The sequence below is a fragment of the Phoxinus phoxinus genome, assembly GCF_949152265.1.
Source record: "Phoxinus phoxinus genome assembly, chromosome: 14".
Taxonomy (NCBI): Eukaryota; Metazoa; Chordata; class Actinopteri; order Cypriniformes; family Leuciscidae; genus Phoxinus; species Phoxinus phoxinus.
This window is the reverse complement of record NC_136889.1, coordinates 4,604,923-4,629,443: the sequence shown is the minus strand read 5'-3', so window position 1 is coordinate 4,629,443 and position 24,521 is coordinate 4,604,923. Positions and strand designations below refer to the sequence as shown.

Below are 24,521 nucleotides of genomic sequence, written 5' to 3'. Positions count from 1 at the left end.
GGACAGTGTTTGTTTGTTTGTAGGACCTATTAGCAACATTATCAAAAGCCGGCAAAGAAAATGATTCAACTAATATAAAAAGTTTGGGTTATTCCTGGGTTCTACTACATAAATTCTATAGCTACTTTTTTTTTTTCACTTTAAATAAAGTTACTTACTTAATTGAGATCAAATGAGGTTAATTAATTTGCCTCTTTGGTAATTATTAGTTTTACATTGTATCCAGTATATTAAGAAATGTGTTAAATTAAATGCACATTGCAAACTGCATATTGTAAAAAAGAAAAAGAAAAGAAAAAGTGATTAATAAACAAAATATTGATCATTAAATTCATAATGTATTAACTTGGTTGTGGGGCTTTGTTTGTCATTTCAGCGTTTGACAGTCACACAATGTACAACTTACATCTGCCTACCAACGTAAAGTAAGTTCATGTGGAATTCGCATCTCTCACATATCATACGAAAAAAACGTACAGAGAGTCCCGCCTGAATCTATCCTATTGGTCAGCGACCACTACCTGATTTGTCCAAAAAAAGAGCGACTGGTCGGGCCAAGAAAACAGGTCAGCCGCCCTTTTCCCTTTCTTTGGTTCCGCCACAAATCAGACCGCTGCCTATTGGCTATTCGTGTTGTCATTCAAAATGACAGCCGACAGGCGCGATTCTTATTGGCTCTACAGCCTGTCAATCACATCTGTCTAGGCCCGTGTCTGTGCGTCTGCGCGAGAGAAGGAGGAGGGTCTTCCACTCAGTCTTTTTATTTATTTCTTTGTTTCCAGCTGGAAAAAAAACAACCACCGCGGTGTATTCCTTTGCTGGACCGCCAATGTTTCCCATCCGAATAAGACAGAACCCTGGACTATACTGCTGTACGTATTAAAAAGCCCGATTTAAGGGGGCGAGGATGAAGCGGCGCAATGCGGACTGCAGCAAGCTCCGACGGCCCTTAAAACGGAACCGAATCACCGAGGGGATCTACGGCAGGTACGATCCAGACCTTACGACGGAACCGTTATCTTTCCCGAGCTGTAGGAAAGACCCAGATTTCGCCTTTTATTATGGTCTAAGACCCCATAGAGGGACAGTAAATCGTTCAGCTCAACTGAGCTACAGTCAACAAAGCTGACCGAAGGTAGACAGTCGTTTCCGCAGAAATGAATAAGCTGCCGTAGGCCTCATCATCACAGCGATGCGCTTTAAAAGAAAGAAACCCGCGAAACCCACTACCCACTAGTCGTTAGAGTCAGTAAGTGTCAATCATCAGAATGATTGACGTGACAGCAGCACCTTCAGTCTGTCGGTATTCGCAACGTTGGCAATGTTTTGATTTGAACTGGCAAGACCGTAAGAAGAATAACCGTAACTTAATTTAATTTGCAAATTTCAAATGTAAAGTGGCATAGAAAGCGTGAAGTTTATTCAAATAGTTGTTTCTAAGAGACAGCTGTATTTTTTTTATTTTTTTATTATTATAAATGCCCGAGACCCCAAATAACTCAATAAGTTAGCACTATTTTTCCTCAGAAGTTGGGAAGACAGGGACAGATCAAGTTCCTTGATCACATATTTTGACTAAGTTACTACAAATTTGCCTTCCATCATTTTAAACATTTATATGTGCCAGAAATCGCAGTATATTTATGGTAGTAATTTGTTTTCCTGTTAGGAATTTATTTATTTTTTGACTATAATATTCTTTATTAAAACCTACATATATCATTGTGCTTTTTTTGTTGCACAATTAATTAACTAATTCTTGAAAGCCGTAGTTTGTTGGTCTTAGTAACGTTAGGCTTGTCAGGGAGCATCTGACCTATCAATCAAAAGTGATGTTGTAAGAGTGTTTTGCTCAATAGTACTGAATGTTTCATATATTATCAGTAGCCATAATCTCTCATATAATAGTTTCAATCTCTATGCATGAAGTGGGAGTCAGTGTGGTACAGGTCATAAGACTCTTTGTCAATTGTGTAAAGCAAAATGTCAGTAAAGTGTATTATGACAGCAATTTACAGATAATTACGTTGCAGATATGAATTTGCTTTGAAACTGTTTAAAGTGGTGGTTTTCTTCGAACAGAGAAACCACAGTTTCAACCAAAGAGTCATTAAAGCCAAGTAGATTCATAATGGATGATAAAAGTAAAAAATACAGTAACAAGATATAGTTAAAAATAATCATGGCATGTTTTTCCACACAATTCTCAAGAAATAACACAAGGAATGATTACATTTAATAATTTTAATCTAACCAATGAACTTAATTAACAATGCACTAATAAAAATCAATATTTACCTGCACATATATTTTTTAATGTGTAAAATACCACATATACGCATATATACTTGCGTTAAATTGTTGAATCAAGTTTTTAGTTGATTCATTCACAGCTTGAACTGATTCACCAAATTAATTGAATTTAAAAACTATATCCTTGTCTTAATGCACAGTCCTTGCCAGCAAAATAATTGCAGATATATCATGAATAGTTTGTGCCGCAGATGACGCAGTTCAACCCTATGATTTGCTCACAGTGGGTAAATATCTGGCACCATCACTGCCATTAAAGAAGGTTGCCAGACTTCACCCATTATCAGTCATCTGTTATTCTGCTTGATGTTCGGCATGTTTGACTCTCTAATTTCGTGGTAAATAAATTAAATTCAGTCATAATGCCAACATTTCAAATGTTGCATCTGGGAAATATGTCGGTTGTGGGTCATATGGAAATTATTTTTTACCCCAAAACAATTTTCCTTAAAGGAGAGTTCACCCAAAAATGTAAATTCGATCATTAATTCCCCTCATTGTCATTCCAAAACCGCAAGACTTGTTTCGTTCATCCTGGAACACATTATGATCTTTTTGATGAAATCTCAGAGCTTTCTGTCCCTCCATAATTTGACAGCTCTGCAACTACCACATTGACGCTTCAAAAAGTTCATAAAGAGATCATAAAACGAATCCCTCAGAATCGAGTGGTTTAGTCCAAATTTTTTTAAGTGTCTCGATCGCTTTATATGACGAACTGATTGAATTTAGGCTATTATTCACATATAAACATTGATCAGTGGAGATAAACAGAAGCTCAACCGAACCTGCTTGATGTGCGAGAACAAACCTGATTGGTCTTGCAAAAGCTTAAACGTGCACAACTGATGTGTGAGTTGATGAATGTTTATGTCAATATATGTAAAATAAATGCCTAAATTAAATCTGTTCATCATATAGCCCAAAGAAAACTTGGATTAAACCACTGACTGAACTTTTTGAACCGTCAAAGTGGTAGTTGCGTAGCTGTCAATGAAGGGACAGAAAGCTCTCAGATTTCATTAAAATGAACTTAATTTGTGTTCCGAAGATGAAAGAAAGTGTTACGGGTTTGGAACGACATGAGGGCGAGTAATTAATGACAGAACTTTCATTTTTGTGTGAATTAATCCTTTAAGTAATAGATTTGGTCCTAACTGTGTATACCGGTAAGTAATTTGTGATACTAGAATATGAACCAAATAATGTTTATGGGAAGATCATACAATTTGGTGCTTTATTTAAAATCAAAATAAATTTTAAGGAAAAAAATAAAATCTTATCATCAATTTCTGTAAATCATTATTCGTTTTCAGTTTTTCTGTTTAGATGTGTAATACGTGTTGCATATGAAGTCTTTGTTTTGGATCCGTCCATCCAGTGACTGTAAACTTTTGGATGAGATAATGTGTGGAGAAGATGCGTCTAACACCTGTTATCTTTTGTTTGTTGTTTGATTCGTGTTGTCGCTTTCCTCAGCGAGGTGGAAATGAACAAGTGTGTCATCAGCCCAGATCTACCGGTCCAGTGACTGCTTATTTTTTACCTTGCATTAACACAATTATCTCTGTCATCAGAACACTGTTAATAGCACATTCAGCACCTGTATGAGCAGCAGAGAAATATGTCATAATCATTTCAGACAGAAAGCTGCAATATTCTACGTATTTCTACAAAAAGGGAAGTCTTTTGTTTTGAGGTGTATGATTTGACAAATTTCTATGATGTCGAAATTCATTGAAATTAATTAAACTTACCAACACTAACAGTTCTGAAGGCTCTATTAAAGTATAGATGATTTCTTATTGTTATAATTATTGTTAATTTCAAGGTTTATCTTAGTTTTTTTATGCTTTATATTTTTAAACGTTTTTCTGTTTTATATACCTTGCAGCACAGCACTTTAACCTGTATTTTTTATGTACGAAAAAATGCAATTAAAATGAAAAAAAATATTTATTATTATTATTACCAGTCTTAAAGCTCTGTTGTTTTAGAAACAAGGAATTATCATAAAATTGGTCTAAAGACAGTCTTAAAAAGCACATTAAAATCATGATATTCATTCACAGTGTTGCTTAATTACACCCTATCTGCATTTTTACATCTGGAGATGGTTTTGGGCTTCTCGTCCTTACATAAAACATAATCCACTTCATTTGCTACACGCTGCATTGGAGAAACAGTGATTCACGTCCTCCCCCACGTACCCATGGTTCATTGGTTTGGATTTACTGCTGGAGCTCATGATGGAGTTGCTTTACGTGCCTCTAAATGTTCACTGGCTCAAGGCCACATGTGGGGTCTTATTCAAAGAGATCTAGGGTTGAAATCTTGAAATGGATGGATGATTTAGTGTTTGTATAATAATATCTCTTTCTCTCTGTCTCAGTACATTCCTGTACCTGAAGTTTCTGGTGGTCTGGGCGCTGGTGCTGCTGGCAGACTTTGTGCTGGATTTCCGCTTCGAGTACCTCTGGCCTTTCTGGCTTTTCATTCGCAGTGTTTACGACTCCTTCAGATACCAGGGCCTGGTGAGTGTGAGTGAGTGTGTGTGAGTGTGTGTGAGTGTGTGTGTGTGTTTGAGTGTGTGTGAGTGTGTGTGAGTGTGTGTGAGTGTGTGTGAGTGTGTGTGTGTGTGTGTGTGTGTGTGTGTGAGTGTGAGTGTGAGTGTGTGTGTGTGTGTGTGTGTGAGATGAGCTTTTCATCCAGATGATGGGACTAAATAAACAAAGGAATCAATTGCTCGCCCTCATGTTGTCCCAACCAAAAATCTGATGTTTGTTTAGCAAAATGTCTGAGCTTCTGTTTTCTGTACAAAGAAAGTGCATGGTGAAATATTCTGCGCTTATTAGCTCCAAAACAGACCAAAAAAAGTGAATAATTTTCAGGTGAACTGTTTTTGTTGTTTTTTATCAACTGCTACATATGATATATTGTAAAAATAATAATAATACAAAAATAAAGAATTAATGCATATCTTATTTGTTAATCCATCACTTTAAAACGTATATGTTATTGTTTTTATTATGTCTCTTAAATCATGAAAACTGCATAATATTTATAAAATGCTGTTTAGAGCCCTATTCGGACGGGACTAATTCATGTGCAGTGGCCGTTTATAATAAATAAGTGAGCAGAAAAATCTAGACAAGTACCTCACACTTACATGACACTGATATTATAATGCGCAGTCTTCGCAGTTTCTGTTAATTGTATGTTTGTTTGTTTTTTGTCGGATATCCATATTGAAACTAAATTAAAGCATGCTGAAGATTAGTGTGCAAATGGTAGCTCAGGTATGTCAAAATCACAAGAGGAGAAGCGTTAGAATAATATAACATCAGCAATCACAGACATTTGCATTCGGACATTAGATTTCTCAGAGGACCGTTGAGTTTGTCGAAAAACAGTACGTAATTTGCCTCAGAATTTGTGAGAAAAACACAGACTTGGCAGATTCGGACGGGATTAAAATCACAATGTCTGTGAAACACAAATTTCTCTAACAACCCCCCCTGGAAAACTAGTCAGAATAGGGTTTAGGGTTGTTTATATGATGTTTTGCAGGATACTAAAATATAATGCCAAAACATAGCCTATTCCTTTCTGAAGCGCACGCATAATTCTTGCGAAAAAACACAGCCAAAAATATGAATGTCGGAAAAAATTGCAAGGAGAGATTTTGATTATTTAATAAACTAGTGTTTTCTGAGTCTGTGTCGGCTGCAAAGATGGACAAATGATCTCCTAGTCAACTATTAGGGGGCTTACTACCCAAATGCTGAAAGAGGACTGTAAGTTGACATGTCAATTGCACATGTCATGATCTGATGCATCTCTTTGTGTGTTTCAGGCTTTCTCAGTGTTTTTTGTGTGTGTGGCATTCACATCAGACATTATATGTCTGCTGTTCATCCCAGTGCAATGGCTGTTCTTTGCAGCCAGCACATATGTGTGGGTACAGTACGTCTGGCACACAGGTAAGAGCCACGCACCTGTTCGTATCACATGTTCACCCTGCCATCAATGTTCTGGTATTTTTCATTTTAATGTTTCTGAAGTCTAACATCAAGCTTACAGTTGATTGGTCTGTGGTTAGTGAACATTCATGACTTGACAGTTTTGACATTTCCGTTATAGACAACCTCAAGCCAACGTGTCCAAATGTCAGTCTGGTTTGTTGTAGACACACCCATCTATGTTTTTTTTTCTTATCCTCTCTGTAAAGATGGGCTAAAAATATCTGTTTTGGTAGCTGCTACCTCAGTCTGGACACAAAAATTCGTATGCACGCATCCATTGGCGAACCCCAATGAGAGGATCATTCCCATTCTGTTATGAGCTTTTGTTGTCAATACATGGTTTATTCTCTCTTTATAACATGCACACACACTGTGACCTTGCAGCTGTAAGCTTGGTTATATCTGCCGGTGTGACTGAGCAGCTCTGGGTCTTGGTGTTAACAAAGCATTTGCTCCTTTGTTTAGATTAATTTGTGCTGTTCATGTTATTATTATTACACTCTACTCACTGTTGTCAGCTGAAGTTTTAAGCACATGTTGAATTGACCATTGTAATCTCTTGTCTCTCTACAGAACGAGGGGTCTGCCTCCCCACTGTGTCGCTATGGATACTTTTTGTTTATATTGAGGCAGCTATCAGATTTAAAGATTTGAAACACTTCCACGTGGACTTGTGTCGTCCATTTGCAGCGCACTGGTACGTAATTTTCCCAAATCCACACAAATCTAACGCTTCCATTGATTGTGAGCAAGTTTCTGCTTTATATGTCCAGTGTCCTCAAAACCATTTCAGAACGTGTTTTTTATTAACTGTAATGTTTTTATAATTATATGTTTCACTGCTGCTGAGAGCGCTGTAGAGCAGACAGTCTGGAATTAAATTTACGTCAATAATTGTCCTGTGTTTGTCATGATCAGAAATAGTGATGCACTGAAATTCCAGCAACTGAAAATAATAGGCCAAAATAGTTTTGGAGAGCTGAAATCATTGACGAAACATTAGAGCTCTGATTGTGCATTTTTACTGTGTCTATTTTGTGCAAACAATGTGGATAAGCTACAATAGGTAAAGATGTCAGCAGTGTAGACGCACTTCACCGTGACCAAAATGATGCTAGAACACCAATATATATAAAATGTATTCAGCTGAAATATCAAGAGGCGGATCGTTGCAGAAGAACTTTCCTATGACGGATTTATTACATTTGAACGCAGCAGCATACGGAATTGACCTATGGCTAAGCCATGCCCCCAAACCCGATGAGCCAATCACAGTGCGCATAGCTAACCCAATACACTCGGACATTCTCTGCTTCCACGTCCATTGAAATGCATTGCAGTTAGTCAGTTTTCATTCGTTTTTTATGTTTTTTCTTGTCATTTTAAGTTTAAAATGGTTAAACGGTGTGCATGGGGTAGATGCAACTCCGACACTAGGTATCCCGAGAGGCTGGGCGACGGTGTGTATTTTAACCTTTCCCAAGCCACATCTCAACCGAGATAAGTGTCTGCTCTGGATTAAGTTATGCGGTAGACCACAACACCAACTAAACGTGGATAAATTAAACAAGGATGTCTACATCTGTTCTAAAGAAAGTCAACATTGTATTTGAATGTTATCTAACATCTCACATAACGTTAGAAAACGTTAACGTTAGCTTCTAGCTGCGTTGTACATCATGTTACTTAGCTTCATTAACGTATCTGTAAATAACCGGGATAACAAATGTTAGCAATGTTGTGCTGAATGATTCATGTAAATACTGTAGCACCAAACTAACGGAGAGGCAGGCTACTCTTGGTAAAGATGGTAAAAAGGCTTGTCCTGGAAACGTATGCAACTTAAACCTGTACATATTTAATTTGATCATGAACTATTAATTGCATATTGAAGCACAACATTTTAGACAACTTTCTACCTTTTTTTTGTTGCGGTTTATCACGTTTACACTGACCTGTAAACTGTAGCTGAAGCTTTTCATCGACCTTCTAAACAATAAAATTATTAATATAACCCTCCAATGCAAAGTTAAGGCTCTTTTGGTGACTTCGAGATGATATATAATCTTTCTGTCTCCAAAAATCATCAATTGCCTCCTGTGAAATGTCTCCTACTGTGACAGCTGCCATTGCGCATGTCACCGAATGTTGACTGTTTGTCCGAGTGAGTGGAGAGGGCGTGGCTTAGCCATAGGTCAATTGCTTTGACAACAATGCTAATCATTTGATGCACTATTTCTTTTTATGTTCACAGTATTGGGTACCCGGTGGTTACGCTGGGCTTTGGTTTTAAGAGTTATGTAAGTTATAAGATGCGTCTACGAAAACAGAAGGAAGTGCAGAAAGAGAACGAATTTTACATGCAGCTGCTGCAGCAGGCACTACCTCCAGAACAACAGCTGATACAGAGACAAGAGAGAGAAGCAGAGGAAGGTAAGGGCTGAGGGATGATCTTGTGCAGCTTTGCATCTTGTGTCTTGACGGAATAGTTCTCCCAAACTAGTGCTGGGCGATATACCATTTTAATTTTGTGTAGGATATGTATTTTTCCAATACTGGTGCATGGCTGAAATAATTGCTGCATCTATTCAGTGGCCACAAAGAGTGCATGGATTGAGATGCATTAATGGAGGAAACCTATTAACTTCATACCCTTCTTACTAATGGTTCTTGCATTATAACACTATTAATAGCCCACACTAACTCTCTTCAACAGGGTTAATATGTAATATAGAGCCCTGTAATGGAAAAGGTGGATGGAAACTTGAAATCCAGTAAAACATAATAATAATGTGATATGTCATGGAATTTGGCACATTTAATTTGTATAAATAATATATATTTTTGGTACACAATTTTAATGGAATATTACACAATTTTTAGCCATTTTTTTTATTACATTTTAAAAGGTAAATTAAATTTAAGTTTCATAAAATGTTTGTTTACCACCGTTTTTGATAGTAAATTTGGTGAACACTTTAGTTTAGGGTCCAATTATCACTATTAACTAGTACTTTATTAGCATTCATATTACTAGGATATTGGCTGTTTATTATATAAAGCACATATTAATGCCTGATTCTGCATGATCATATTCTACATCCCTTAATCCACCCAATACTTAAATTTAACAACAACCTTATTAATATTAAACTATTAATAAGGAGTTTATTGAGGCAAAATTCATATTTAATAGTTAGTAGTGAACTGGACCCCAAATTAAAGGGTGTGTATATGACATTATAGTATTTTTATATTATTTCTACTCCTAACAGTAAAAATAAGCCACTATAAATAAATGTATATAAAGTACCAGTCATGAAAATAAATGATTAAAAGCATTATATACCATAAAATAAACAGAGCCGTGAGAAAATTGTGAAATTTTTCATTGTTGCAGTGACATGAGGCAGAGTATTTATTGACAGATTTTTCTGTTTTGGATAAACTATTCATTTGAAGTCTTTCTTGCTCTCTCACTTTCAAAAGCAGCAGCAGCAGCAGCATCTAAAGGCATTCAAGATGTAGACTCTCCAGCTGTGGCACAGAACGGCTCAGCGGGCGGTAAAAAGCCCTCATCCAACACGTTACCAGAGCTGGAATACAGAGAGAAAGAACGAGGCAAAAACGAGTCCAAAAAGCAACACAACCACAACCAGAACCATCACAGCAGCACCAGCAGCATCTTGCCGTCAGTGGACAGTAAAGCTCAGGAGATGGAGTACATGGAGAACCACGTGAACAGTAAGAGACTGAGCAGCTCAGATCTGCTGGGCAGCACTGAGAACCTGCTGAAAGATGAACACTCTTCATCCTCCTCCTCTTCTTCCTCCTCCAACTCCAACAAAAATTACAAAAACGCCAGCGGAGGAGGGGGAGGGGGAGGGAGCTCCTCGCCCCGGGGACACGGAACAGCCAACGGCAGCGTGCCGTCTTCCTCCGGGCCTTCGTCGTCCACCTCTTCCTCGAGTAAGGGGGACAGAAAACAGAAGTGTGGAGGAGGGAAGAACGCAACATCGCACAGAGACCCTGTGGAAAACTGCATTCCCAACAATCAGCTGAGCAAACCTGAGGCACTCGTCAGGTTAGATTCGCACACATCCTCTGTTTCAAAATTGGGACTTTTGTGAAAACACTACACACTAGCAAGCATGTTTTGTAATGTTTTTCTCTACACTCTGCTGTCAATAGAAAGCGTTAAGTTTTCGCACTAAGCCAAAAAAAATCAAGTCAGACTGCTTTCAATGTGAGAAAAATCTTTTTGTTTCCACTTTTGTTTTGTTGAGGTGTGGTCCTGGTCACATTTACCATTTTAGTGGTCAAGAGTCATTTCAATAGGAATCTACGCATTCTGGAATGTCACTCCAGGGTAAAAGATTTCCCAATACAAATTTTGCAAGAGGTTCAAGTAAGGGTGGGCGACATGGCGAAAATATCACATGGCGATTCACGATTTTTATATGTTGTATGTTTTATATGTTTTGCAAGTGACTGAGCAGCACAGCCAAACTCATTTCTCTATTTTTAAAATGTAGCCTTACAAGGTAACAAAATATAAAGAAAAAATAATGACAGACCATTTAGGCCAAGGTAGGGGTGGGCAAAGATTGATATATTTTTTTATAAAGATATATAAAGATTGACAGACATTTATTTCATTATTTTATCTTTGTTATTAAAAATTTGACAAAATATGCACTTTACAAATAAATAGAATGTACAAAAGAAATAAAACATTTCTTTAGTGTTTCACAGTAGGGGGTTAAATAGTAGTTTTCAAGCAAGAAAAGGAGTAAACAAATGGAAAAATAAAACACTACAAAGACTGCACTGTATAAATTAATTACATTGAGAACAGTGTGCGAATAAAATGTTTAAGCAGCAAGGCTTTATAACACATGCAAATAATACACTTGATTGTGAATGATTGTGAATACCTGCAATGTCACGTGATCGTAACCCTTGCGTTGTACAGTCTGTGGGGACAGAGATCTGATAAAATGCTCTATAGCTACGATATTTCTTCAAAAGAGACATTTTAATCTTTTACGATCAAAAATCGTGATATCGCACCCCTAGGTTCAAGTTCACATGAATTTTCTTACTGCCAGAGTAAGTACTGCATTTGATGAAGAACTTACTTTGCGACTGTTAAAAAAGTATGTATTTGCGTAGTATGAATGCAGATGGATGTACTACATCTGCTTTGTCACGTGACCTACAACATCAATTGCATCAGTTTCCCACCATTCACTACTTCTGTGTCTTGTGGCCCTATGGACTAGTGTCTATTAGATGTGCGCTTTGATATCTCGGTGGAAATAGTAGGTTATCTAGGTACTTATCACCTCCTGTTTTTCAAAATCTGAGTATTCGTACATATTACTCCTTTGGTCAAGTCACCTTTATTTATATAGCGCTTTTACAATACAGATCGTTTCAAAGCAGCTTTACATAGATAACAGGAAAATAATGCAACAAAGTTTGTTTCTAGAAGAAAATAGTGTACAGTCCAGCTTAAGTAAGCTTTGGTGTACAATTTTATTTTATTTTTTTCATACTATATCGTAGGAAAGTTGGCATATTTAGATGCAAGGCCAGTCCATTTTTGAATACCTGTACACTAGTATTAGGCTATATAATAATTATAAAATTTTGGTGTCACAAACCTTTTATGATGCAGACCTCTTTAATAGAAGTTGCAGACCACCTAACACCCCAAATCTGGGGGAACCACCAACACCACCATCAAAATAATTACTTTTATATCTACTTGCCTCCTCAGACAGCATTTTTGGGCATCATTTGTATGCATGTTATGCCTCGTGCATGTTTGGATGCATACATATGCTGTCTATGTAGGTAGCCTAATAGGTTTTGAGTAGAGGTCAACTGATATGGATTATTCTCTGGTCGATACTGATATTTAGAAATCAGGACTGTCGATATATGATGCCGATATTTTTGGTCTGTTTTCCTTTTTTATTTTCATCTCATAAAATCTAACCGTTAATAAGAAGTGATACAGAAAATTGCTTAAATTAAACATTTACTGAACAACACAAGCCTCTTCAATCAGTGCACTTGTATAAAAAAATATGTATACGTTAAATATGAAATGCACAAAACAGGTCATCAAAAATCTAGACTGTCAAATAAACTTTTGGATGAAAAAAAAAAAGTTTCAATGCACTAAAACAAGTTTCACGTGTTCCACATCAATGCTTAGCTGCCCGCCGATGCGCCTGCCTATTAATCTGCCTAATTTGCCGCACAATTAGCCGATTCATTCAAAAATGCCAAAAATCGTCCCGATCAATCGGTCGACCTCTAGTTTTGAGATGCAGACCTTTTCTCTGATTCATGTTTATTAAAATGACCTCTTAATGGTCTGTGTATATGTGTGTTAGGCTGGAGCAGGATGTTAAGAAGCTGAAGGCAGATCTGCAGGCAAGCCGACAGACCGAGCAGGACCTGCGCAGTCAGTTGGGCTCTCTGGGCAGCTCTGAACGCAGCATACGCTCTGAACTCGGCCAGCTGCGTCAAGAGAACGAACTACTGCAAAACAAGTGAGACATCCCTCTTTGAGTTCGCTCCATAAGTAGCCAGGGGACTGTATCTGTATTAATGCAAACTCTTGTGTGTATGTTTAGACTTCATAACGCCGTGCAGGCGAAGCAGAAGGACAAGCAGACAGTGGGACAGCTGGAGAAGCGTCTGAAGGCAGAACAAGACGCTCGTGCTGCAGCAGAGAAACTGTTAGCAGAGGAAAAGAAACGCAAGAAGCTGGAGGAGGCCACGGCGGCCCGTGCAGTCGCTATCGCTGCTGCAACCAGGTGCTTCCCATCATTACGCTGTATTTCATTTCATAACATCCAATCCGTTATATATGCAACCCTCATGCATTCCATTCTCCTTTCCATGTCATTATATACACTTCTGTTCAAGGTTTGGAGTCAACAGGTTTTTTAAATTAAGAAATTCATACTTTTTACTGTTCTGCAAGGATGCATTAAATTGATTAAACAAAAACAGTGAAGTCTTTCATTCTTACAAAAAATACATATTTAAAAAAATATACTAATCAAATGGAATAGAATGCATAATATCCACTACCGTTCAAAGGTTTGGGGTCGGCAAGATTTTGTAATGTTTTTGAAGAAAATTTATTTGATCGAAAGTAGAGTAGTTTGAATGTCGTTCCTGTGAAGGCAAAGCTTTATTTTCAGCGTTATTGCTCCAGTCTTCAGTCACATGATCCTTCAGAAATCATATATTTTTAATTTAGTATTTTTGTGGAAACCGTGATGCATTTTTTCAGGATTTTTAAAAATAGAATAGAAAGTTAATTTTGTTTTATTTGAAACCGTAATCTTTTGTAACATTACAAATATATGTTGCTGTCAAACTGCTGATAATTGTTGCCTAACAAAAGTATTAAATTATTTCAAAGAAATCTTACTGACTCCAAATTTTTGAACGGTAGTGTACATAACATGCATACTTTTTCATAATATTTTCCACTCCATTTTTGACTGTCTTTATAGGTTTGCCATCATCCTCCATTCTGTCTGTTTCTCAAATGATTTTCCTTTTTCCCTTGTCAGTTCTGTCTTGTTTTATTCTATTTCCTTTCCATATAACTGCAGGATATTTAACACTTTATTTTATTTAATTTTTTATATGTGAACTAACTTGCATCTGTATTTGTGTGTGTGTGTGTGTGTGTGTCAGAGGTGAGTGCACAGAGTCTCTGAGGAGGAGGATTTCTGAGCTGGAGACGGAGTGTAAGAAACTCACGCTTGACATCAAGGTGAAAGAAGATCAAATCAGAGAGCTGGAGCTCAAAGTTCAAGTGAGGAGATTTTCATGTTATATTTGCTCTAAATCTGCTCTAAAAAATGCAGAAAAAGTAATAAAATGAACATTTAATGTCTCATCCTTTCATGTCTGTCTAGGAACTTCATAAATATAAGGAAAATGAGAAGGACACAGAGGTTCTGATGTCAGCGCTGTCAGCGATGCAAGATAAAACCCAGCATCTGGAAAATAGCCTCAGTGCTGAGACCCGAATTAAGCTGGACCTCTTCTCTGCCCTTGGAGACGCTAAGAGACAGCTGGAGATCGCACAAGGTTTGCATCACGCCCTGTCCAGAGAACTCAAAGATTAGCTTTTAAATTTGGACACCACTTTAATTTTGTTGCTAAAAACAGGTGTGAAGGAAAATTGTCATCATTTACTCAGCCACTTGTCATGAAAACCCATTCAACTTTTTTTCTTTCTAGAAATTCTTGTAGGAATTTCATATTTTAATTTGATTACAGTACCATTCAGATTTTTTTTTCTTTAAGAAATTAATACTTATAATCAACAAGGACATATTGAGTTGATCAAAAGTGACAGTAAAAAATGTCTATTTAAAATAAATGCTGTTCTTTCGAACTTTCTATTCATCAAAGAATCCTGAAAAAATCACTTTCCTCAAATATGAAGCAGCACAACTGTTTTTATCAATAATAATGATAAATGTTTCTTGAGCAGCAAATCATCATATTAGAATGATATCTGAAGGATCATGTGACACTGAAGACTGGAGTAATGATGCTGAAGATTCAGCTTTGCGTTTGTTTAAAAATATATTTAAATAGAAAACAGATCTTTTAAATTGTAATAATATTTCACGATATTACTGTTTTTACTGTATTTTGTTCAAATAAATGCAGCCTTGGTGAGCACATGAGACGCATTTCAAAAACAAAACAAAAATTCTTACCATCTCAGAAGTTTTGAATGGTGGTCATCATTCCCAATCATGGAAAAGCACTAAAAGTTGTTCCCGTCTGGATCTGTGTTCTTTTAGGTCAGATTCTGCAGAAAGACCAGGAGATTAAAGACCTGAAGCAGAAGATAGCAGAGGTGATGGCCGTCATGCCCAGCGTGGTGTATTCAGCAGATACGGGCAGCATGACCCCCGTCACGCCCCACTACTCCTCCAAGTTCATGGACACCAGTCCGTCAGGCCTGGACCCCAACGCATCTGTTTACCAGCCCATGAAAAAATGAATGCTTGTTTCCCACAGACCTCCAATCATTCTTGCAATCACAGACACATACGCGTGCGCGCACACACACACACACACACACACACACACACACACACACACACACATACACACACACACGGTCTTCTCTGGTTGTTTTTTTTTCCTCCATAAGCCCAGATTCAGATTCATCTTTGGCATGTCTGTGGCTCAAATTGCTTTTTTGTTTTTGTTTTTTCGTCTTCTAATACTACAGCTTCTTGCCTGGTCAGAAGGATATTGTATTGTGTGACTGTATTTGTTGTAGTAAAAATACAAAAGACAAAAAAGAAGACTTTTAAGGGACATCACACATTGAGCAGGAAACTGCCTACGTTTCTTTTCTCTTGTAAATGTCTAGAAACCTCACAGAAGTTGGTGAGTATCTTCCCTCAGTCCATTCAGAGACCGGCCTCCTGGATTTCGGCCTTGATTTTACTGTTTTTTTTATTATTATTTTTTTGGGGGGGAGGGAGGGGGTTGTGCAAAGCAGGGCAAGTGTAAGATCCGTTGTCCCAGGTGCTCTACCCCATATCAGAGGCAAGAAGATTTTTACTCAAGAATGTCACCATCTAATATGACAAGAATGTAACGCAATGTTCAAACAACAAAACGTCTCCAACGAACGTCCCAGAAACAATGCGACAATTCTCATGCAAAACATCGTTTAGGACTCGTATGACGAACCGAAGCTTAATCTGTGGATTGCTGTTCAGCTCTTCCTCATGGTACAAAGTGACGAACTGTGCGCCACAAACACAGTCCAGCAGCGTAATTCACCAATTACAGATAATCAGTGCCTTCGTATGGGACCTCATTGGTGGAACAGAAAGATGTCTTCCCTCCCTCTACCACGTCACGCCTCAAACACATCTTTTAACAGGCAACCTTTTGCAAACGGATCACCAGCCCATTGGCGTGACGACTCTGCTCCTGTTTTGGTCCGCGCTTGTGAATTCGGTCATTTGTTTACATTTATTTATTTATCCGGCGTGGCACTGATGCACTGTTGGCTTCAACGGGCTCGCAAGGGAATATGTCAAGTATGGAAACGCAGGATACTTTCCCCTCCTGGTTTTCTTTATTGTATTGATTGACCATCTTTCAGTATCGGACGGAAGCTAGTGTAGTCCAGTGCCAACTAAAGTAGTAGGACTGCAATTTTGTTGAAAAAGAAAAGTGTTTCAGATCCATCAGGTTACTGGCTGGTCCAATGATCGGAAGCTAGAGGAGTGTATTATTATTATTATTATTATTAATATGATTATTATTATATAGTTTGTGTATTGTTTTCAGAGAAATGCTTGGTTGTGCCACTTGATGGCGCTGTTGCTTTCAGAAAGGTTGGGTACTTTAAACCTCTTACACTCGTGGACAGGTTTTCATTGGGCCATCATCACACTTGCTGTGTAAATGAATACAGATCCAGATGTCATCTGATCCAATGAAGTATTATCGGGCTAAAGGGAGATTGTCCTGAGCCGACCCACCTTTTGGAAAAACCCTCGGATTTGTGTTAATGCCAACCTAACGGTCTCCAGCGAGTTCTGGTGCGGGTCGTTTCAGAAGGAGAGATGGTTACTGTGTTAGTTTTGGTTAATGATGGATGGGTGGGTGGGAGTGGGGCGGGGTTTAGCCAGAGTCAGTCCTATGTGGTATTGTAGTGCTCTGAGATGGGTGTTGTTTTAGGTGTCTGTGATTTTTAAAATTATGATGTGATGGAGGAAGTGGTAAAGTTTGCGATGTCCAAGTGGTTTAAATGAAAGAGGGGAGGGGGGGGGGGGGAAGACAGTTGCTTTGTTTTCTTTGCCCGCTGTCACTTCTCGCTTTCTGTCTGTTGTTCAGCCAGACCTCGGCTGCACTCGTTGTGAGGTCTCTGTGAGGTTTCAAGTAATAAAACATTTTGTTTTCTGGCATCTGAGTTTCTCTTGTGATTTGTCTGTTGATTGTTAAGGCTTGCATGCACACAATTATATGTGGGTCGCCAATCACCAAATATATGGTGTTCTGATAGCAAAGAAAAACAAATTAAAATGATCAAATTAAACCATATAATTGGGGTTAATTGAAGCTGCGGAAAGTAAAAATGGGAAACAAATGTATTGTTGTAAATGCCATGATTTCATCTACACAAATTTAAAAGAGTTAAATTAAATAAATGTTATATGTAGACTATTTTAATGTCAGTAATATATGTGTTAAAGTTGCAGATGGTCTATTGGATGGTCTGGACTTTATTTCATCCTGCATTTACTCTCAAATCACTTTCAAAGTCAAAACAAAACATGTTTATAGCTTAAGAGTTTATATTTTTAGATGGTTTTAGGTTTACCCTAAAAGTGATTATACAAGATATAATGGGGGGATTATTAAAGCACAAATTTGCACATATATTACACTAAGAATCATTTTAATCTCAAAACATTTTGAAACACTTTATTTTTTTTTTGCATAGCATTTGCTAGTTTGTGAACTATTGCAACATCTCGTGCCGACAGATTCTCCGATCGCTGTAAGTGTGGAGCCCTCATCTCTCATTCATGAGAGGATATTACATGCATGAATAAATAACCAGAGTTTTCATATTAAACACGTCTCTTTTTATAAGCATGCATGCAGACAGGCGCACAGTTTCTGCGTTCCTCTCACACATTCACGCTTTCTTCAGTGCATCAGTGGCACGATGTGCACAAGGGTGCTTTCACAGTCATGGGCTCTTGTAATACACACCACTTTTTTTTTCTTTTTTTTGTGCAAGTTTATTTAAAGCTGTTTTAAAGACTGTACACATCTATCTATTGACCTATTAAAGCTGTTATATTCTGAGATGAGCTGCAGACTGTTGCTCTAGTCAGCATATGGAGGCATTAATAATGTACAGAAGCCGTTTAGTATGTCACCCACGTTCCTCAAGCTTCCAGTTCCAGTACTGTAGGATGAACTGGGAGCGTGAATTATTCCCATGATGCACTGTTTCACATTCAGCCTCCCTGAAGGACCTCATATGTACGCTTGCCTTAACACGTGCACACGTTTTTTCTGCAGTAATCTGAACTAATCTGTCACACTTGCTCAGGAATGCTGAAGATCTGGCTTTCTCTTGTTAATCACCTGAATGGAGTGACTCACCTGTTGTTCTGCTGGGAGACCCTGGTCAATGGTATTTAATGTGTGTCTTCACATGAAACTGAACAGGTTTTATTGGGTCACGGTGAAGAACCTGATCCCCCAGTCTCAGCATTCCTGTTGTAAGATGCAACCCTGAACTGCAAAAGCCCAAATGACAAGCAAAATCACCTCTTTCTCAGAGGAACCCGCTTTACTTCCATTTTCCCGTCTCTTTCCCATGTGGTGATGGGCTGTCCGTGCAGAAGCACTCATGCGGATGAGTTTAGATAGGGCTGAGTGGAGAGAAAGACAACTACACTCTCAAAGTAAAGTTTCACACTTTTTGTTTCACACGCATCCTCGTCATTATTGCTCTTTTCTTCATATTACACCTTAAAATATATGATCAATAAGTTATGACAACATATGTTTTTACATTGCTTTAACTTTGCAATTTTCAAAACATAGCAATTTTTAGTTATACAAGATTAAACTTATTTTTAAGTCAGGTTAATTTAATTTAAGTTTCAATGACTTAAACATCCAATTTGATTGTACTTTAAAATGCAAGGCAGCAACTTTTCTTGACATTGCATGAAATTAACCTCATGCGTCATGGAGGTAAAAAATGGAAAGAAATATTTTATTTATTTCATTATTTCTGTGAAATTGAGTGACTAATGTGATGACATTAAAATACTTTTTTAAAAAGAACAATGCATTTAAAACTTTTGATTATGGTAAACATTTGTGTAACATAGGCTACTGAATCTAATAGAATTGGCAACTAGAATGTTTTACTTAAATTCTTCTACTTATTCACTGTAAAAAAAATGTGGCTGCGATTAGTTATAACAACTTAAAATTTGTTGAGATAACTTAAATATCCAACTTAATTAAACTAAACTAAAGTTAACTAAAATTAATATTTTAAGTCAAGCATGAACACATACTTTTTAAAGTTGAAACAATGTTGGATTTTAAGTTGTGATAAATAATCACAGCAATTTTTTTACAGTGTTTGTTATGCAAATAATAGCTGATAATATCAGAGCTTTTACATGAATAATAGCGAATACAAAACAAATCTAAGTAAAACCATTCTGCCTTATAACTGCAATATGCTTCATAAGTATTTGTATTCTTCACTATTTTAATGTGTGGTGTTATTGTTTTATTCATTGTCCAAATACTTTGTGGCCAATGTGTGTCCTTGTAATCACAACCTCCAATAATTATTATTTTTTACCTCTTTGAAGTAACTGACAATTTTATAATTTAAAGGGATAGTTCACTCAACTACCATATTTAAATTCTGTCAGCATTTATTTACTCATCCAAACCTGTACTATGAGTTTCTTTCTTCTGCTGAACACAAAAGAAGATATTTAGAAGAATATGGATGACCAAACAGTTGATGCACCCCATTGACTTCCATAGTATTTTTTTCATATGGAAGTCAATGGGGTCCATCAGCTGTCTGGTTACTGACATTCTTCAAAATATCTTATTTTGTGTTCAGCAGAAGAAAGAAACTCATACAGGTTTGGAACAACTTGAGGGTGAAAAAATTATGTTATTATTTTCATTTGTAGGTAAAATTGTGGTATTATCCTCCTCAACCATCGTTTCAATCACGCACGTAAAACGGCACTCTGTTTATGTACACACACCAAACACACACATTCACACATACACGGGAAGTCCTAATTTGCATACTCGAGCCCCGCCTTCGCTCACTCACGGCAGCGTCATGACGGAACATTATCCGCCTAATTTACATACTAAACCCCGCCCACCGTGGCGAGCATGTTCGCACATCCACCCGGGATCATCCGCGGAAAAGGAAGAAAATCACAGGCTGTCAGAAAAGTTTTCCTGCGGACAGAGGATCGGGCTCGACCGGGCAGAGGACAGTCGGAGGATCGCGCTCTCAGGATTATTAATTGTCACATAAACTGGTATTCATCATCATGGACGCGCTAAAATCAGCCGGACGCGCGATCATTCGCAGTCCCAGTCTGGCGAAAGAGTCCTGGACCTCTGGAAAACATAAAAGTGAGTTTTACAGCTGTCCATCTGCATGAATTTGCCTGGAAACGACGGTTATATATGTTGTTTATATCTGCGGATCTGTTTTCAAGTTCCGAGTCAAAGTTATTTGCAACTTGTATGCTAAAGCAGGAATTTACTCGCATTTGCACATGACATTTCATAACAAATAACTGAGCGGTTTAAGTGTAACTTATAGTCCGCTATAGTCAAATCCATTTGAGTGCAATTTAAAAGCAATGTTCAGGAAATAGCACGCATTTTAATTACTGTAGTGTGTATTGTATATATTGATGTATATTTTTCTCCAGAAAGGTTTCAAACCTCTTTATTATTCATTATTCATTTTGTTTTTAAATTACAAACCCGAATTATTTTCCTCGCGTTACATTTTTGACGGTGCACTGTTTTTCACTGAAGCTACAGCGCGATCAGTCTCGGTTCACATGCGATTCATTCTTTTGAGCCGATTCTTTAAAGTGAATCAAAAGCAAATAGCGCGATCATGTAACACGATTCTCGAACGAATGACTCTTATGAATCGGTTCTTTTGGGGGATTTGTAAACATACAAGCGAGATCACTGTTGTCAGATTTCGGAATTATTGATTCGTATAAACCGGTTCTTTAAAGTGAATGAAAAACGAACAGCAGTATCGGTAGGAATCAGATATAAAAGAATATAATCTGGTGTTTTGTGTTGCTAACAGAGAGCATGGCAGGAGAATGTGAGTGATTTTGCAACCCATTGTTGCTAGGCAATGCTGTTTAGGTGTAGGCTGCATGGATCTGCTTTATTGGGGGGAGTAAGACTGCAAAGAAAGGTAGCCTCTGGTGTTCTCTCTTTTTCTGTCACCATGTTTGACAATTGCTTTGCTATGTTGTCTCGGCTCCAATAAAACACACCCGCCTCAAAGGAATTGTTCCAAACCTCCATGAGTCATTTTTTTTTCAGTGGAAAATAAAAGGTGAATTGCCTTCATAGAATGTTGGCTGCTGTTTTTTCGATACTTAATAGATCCCCCCCCCCCCCCCCCCCCTCCAAAAAAACCTAAGACTTTCGTTCATCTTCGAACACAAAGAGCTTTAAGTCCCTCCATTGACAGCTCTGCAACTACCACTTTGTTTGACGCTTCAAAAAGTTCATAAAGAAATTGTAAAACTAATCCATAGGAATTGAGCATTTTAGTAAATTTTCTGAACAAACTTGATCACTTTATATGATGAACAGATTTAATTTAGGCTTTTATTCACATTTAAACTAACATTGATAGAAATATATTTGAGAAATATTTGCATTTTTATACTGCATATATATTTTTATATGATTTATATTATACATAAATATAACTATTTTATATATAAATAACATATTGTTCTTAAATATATACATGCATGTGTGTGTATTTATATATACAAAATAATTATACACAATACACTTTTATTTTGGATTCGATTAATTGCGATTAATCGTTTACAGCCCTAATCATACGTTATGTATGTACTTTTATGATGCTTTTTTGTTTTGTTTTTTAGTAGCTTGACAGCCCTAGTCCCCATTCGCTTACATTATATTGAGAAGAGCAGCCAATATATTCAAAAACATTTCAGGATATTCTTCAAAAATGCTATTTTGGGTTCCTGTGAAGAGAGAAAGTCATGTGGTTTAAAACAATATCAGGATGTTATATTATATAGGCTATTAAGAGATGTTCATTTGGGTGAAGTGCTTCTTTAAACCTCTGTGCACATGGACACTGCTGTCAGTCCCACTGACCGCAGTCATTCCTGCAGAGTTCAGTCCATCTGCTGCACAAAGACAAGCTTAACTGCCCGGTGACCTTTTTGTTTGCTTTCACATGGGGAACCCCTCCGCAAACACACTGCTGTCAGACTGATGTCAGCACACTGCGATGTTTGGGTTCATGATATATTGATGACCATATCGGTATTGACCAATATTAAAATGGTTTAAATTATCGGCATATCAGCAGTCATCATGTTGTCTTCATGAACGAAATACATCATCCAACTACAGCATTGAAGAAATGTTATGTATATTATTTATTTATTTACAAGGGTGAAATGTTTAATATATATATACTGTGCTATGCATAAGTTTAGACACCCATGCTAAAGTTGCCTAAAAAGAGGAATAAAAAATCATCTTTTGGAAATTGATCTTAATGCCTTAATTTAAAAAATTAGGAAAACTCCACCCTTTAAGGACACCAATTTTCTTTGTGAATGAATAATGTATCGTGAATAAATACATGTTCTTCCTTAAAATACAGGGTGCATAAGTCAGGAGTCAGGACACCCCTATGTTAAATTCCCATAGAGGCAGGAAGATTTTTATTTTTAAAGGCCAGTTACTTCATGGATCCAGGATACTATGCATCCCGATAAAGGTCCTTTGCCTTTGGATTAAAATAGCCGCACATCATCACGCACCCTTCACCACAGCTAGAGATCGGCATGGGTTTATTTCAGTCAGCCTAATAGCTGGTTTGATTTGCATTGAGAGATGATCTTATTTAAAGTACCCCATGCCGATCTATGGCGAACGGTGTATGATGATGTGCGGCTATTTGATTCCAAAGGTCAAGGGAACTTTATCGGGATGCATAGTATCCTGGATCCATGAAATAACTGGCCTCTTTTTAGGATGGGTTTTACTTTAGCATGGGTGTCTAAACGTATGCATAGCACTGTGTAGATATATGTATATGTACATCTCCAATTATTTTTTAATTAACGTGCCTTTAACTTGGAAAGTCCAGGCTTAGAAAAAATAATCCCAAATATTCCACTTTTTTTCAATTATTTTTGTGCCCTTATCTCATAAATATGATCATTTCATGTCAGTGTCAATATGATGATTCTCCTCCTAACTATGTTTACATTATGGTGGACTCTGGACTGTGTTACGGTTTGTAACTAATGTTCCGTGTCTGCATCCAACCGTCCTGCAGGAGACGGACACATTTTTCTATACGTTTAGTGTGTGTTGACAACTGCAGTTCGGTTTGCCTGGTCCAGACAAAAAAAAAAAAAACATTAATCCTGGTCCGTTTAGTGTTTAGATTTTTTTATAGGCATCATGATTCCATTTATCTCCTTTTTTTTTTTTTTTGGCATAGGGATATGTTCACAACCTGATTGGTCTGCTTTTATGACGTATATTTCGCGACAGCACTTACCGCACATCCAAACCAATGCTGTGTTCTGGGATAAATGCGCTCGCTGTATGTGCGTATGATGTATATTTACCAGCTGAGAAGAACTCGTGAAGAGATTATAAAATGTGTAAAGGAGCAAAAAACACACACACACACACACACACACACACACACACACACACACACACACACAGGAAGTTAATAACTAAAGATTTTTACAACGGAAATGAATCAATCAAAACCTTCCTTAAACTGTACAATGACTTTCTTCTAGAGATGCCGTACAGCCAAAACAATCTCTGTTCCATTAATGTCCTATTATCAAAAGCAATTAAAGCTGCTTTAAAACTATCTTTATTGTAAAAAGCACTATATAGTATCCAGGATACTATGCATCCTGATAAAGTTCCCTTGGCCTTTGGAATTAAAATAGCCCCACATCATCACATAGCCTTCACCATACCTAGAGATTGGCATGGTTTTATTTCAGTTAGCCTAATAGCTGGTTTGATTTGCATTGAGAGATGATCTTATGGAAAGTACTCCATGCCAATCTCCAGGTATGGTGAAGGGTATGTGATGATGTGCGGCTATTTTAATTCCAAAGGCCAAGGGAACTTTATCAGGATGCAGAGTATCCTGGATCCATATAGTAACTGGCCTTTAAAAATAAAAATCTGCCTGCCTCTATGGGGATTTAACATAGGGGTGTCCAAACTTATGCACCCTGTATTTTAAGGAAGAATATTTATTTATTTACG

At 37.4% G+C, this 24,521-nt stretch overlaps 2 protein-coding genes across 4 annotated transcripts in view; both read left to right on the top strand.

The window, feature by feature from the left end:
* Positions 1 to 697: 697 nt before the first annotated feature.
* maco1b (macoilin 1b) lies at positions 698 to 15,729 on the top strand. 3 transcript variants are annotated; one of them, XM_079635625.1, is made up of 11 exons: positions 698 to 987; positions 4,706 to 4,847; positions 6,170 to 6,296; positions 6,912 to 7,035; positions 8,593 to 8,771; positions 9,831 to 10,422; positions 12,749 to 12,907; positions 12,992 to 13,174; positions 14,073 to 14,193; positions 14,297 to 14,471; positions 15,200 to 15,729. In XM_079635625.1, the coding sequence occupies exons 1-11, from the start codon at positions 908 to 910 to the stop codon at positions 15,400 to 15,402; spliced, it is 2,085 nt and encodes a 694-aa protein (XP_079491751.1). In that variant the 5' UTR covers positions 698 to 907; the 3' UTR covers positions 15,403 to 15,729. The 3 variants fall into 3 exon arrangements, with proteins under 3 accessions (XP_079491751.1, XP_079491750.1, XP_079491752.1); XM_079635624.1 differs by having other exon boundaries at positions 9,828 to 10,422; positions 15,200 to 15,688; XM_079635626.1 differs by having other exon boundaries at positions 760 to 987; positions 9,834 to 10,422; positions 15,200 to 15,688.
* Positions 15,730 to 20,306: 4,577 nt separating this feature from the next.
* Positions 20,307 to 24,521, top strand: part of ldlrap1b (low density lipoprotein receptor adaptor protein 1b) — a 50,305-nt gene continuing 46,090 nt past the window's right edge. Inside the window, exon 1 of the mRNA XM_079635393.1 lies at positions 20,307 to 20,585. Coding sequence (XP_079491519.1) covers positions 20,501 to 20,585 — 85 coding nt within the window. The 5' untranslated portion in view covers positions 20,307 to 20,500. The remainder of the gene's footprint in view (positions 20,586 to 24,521) is intronic.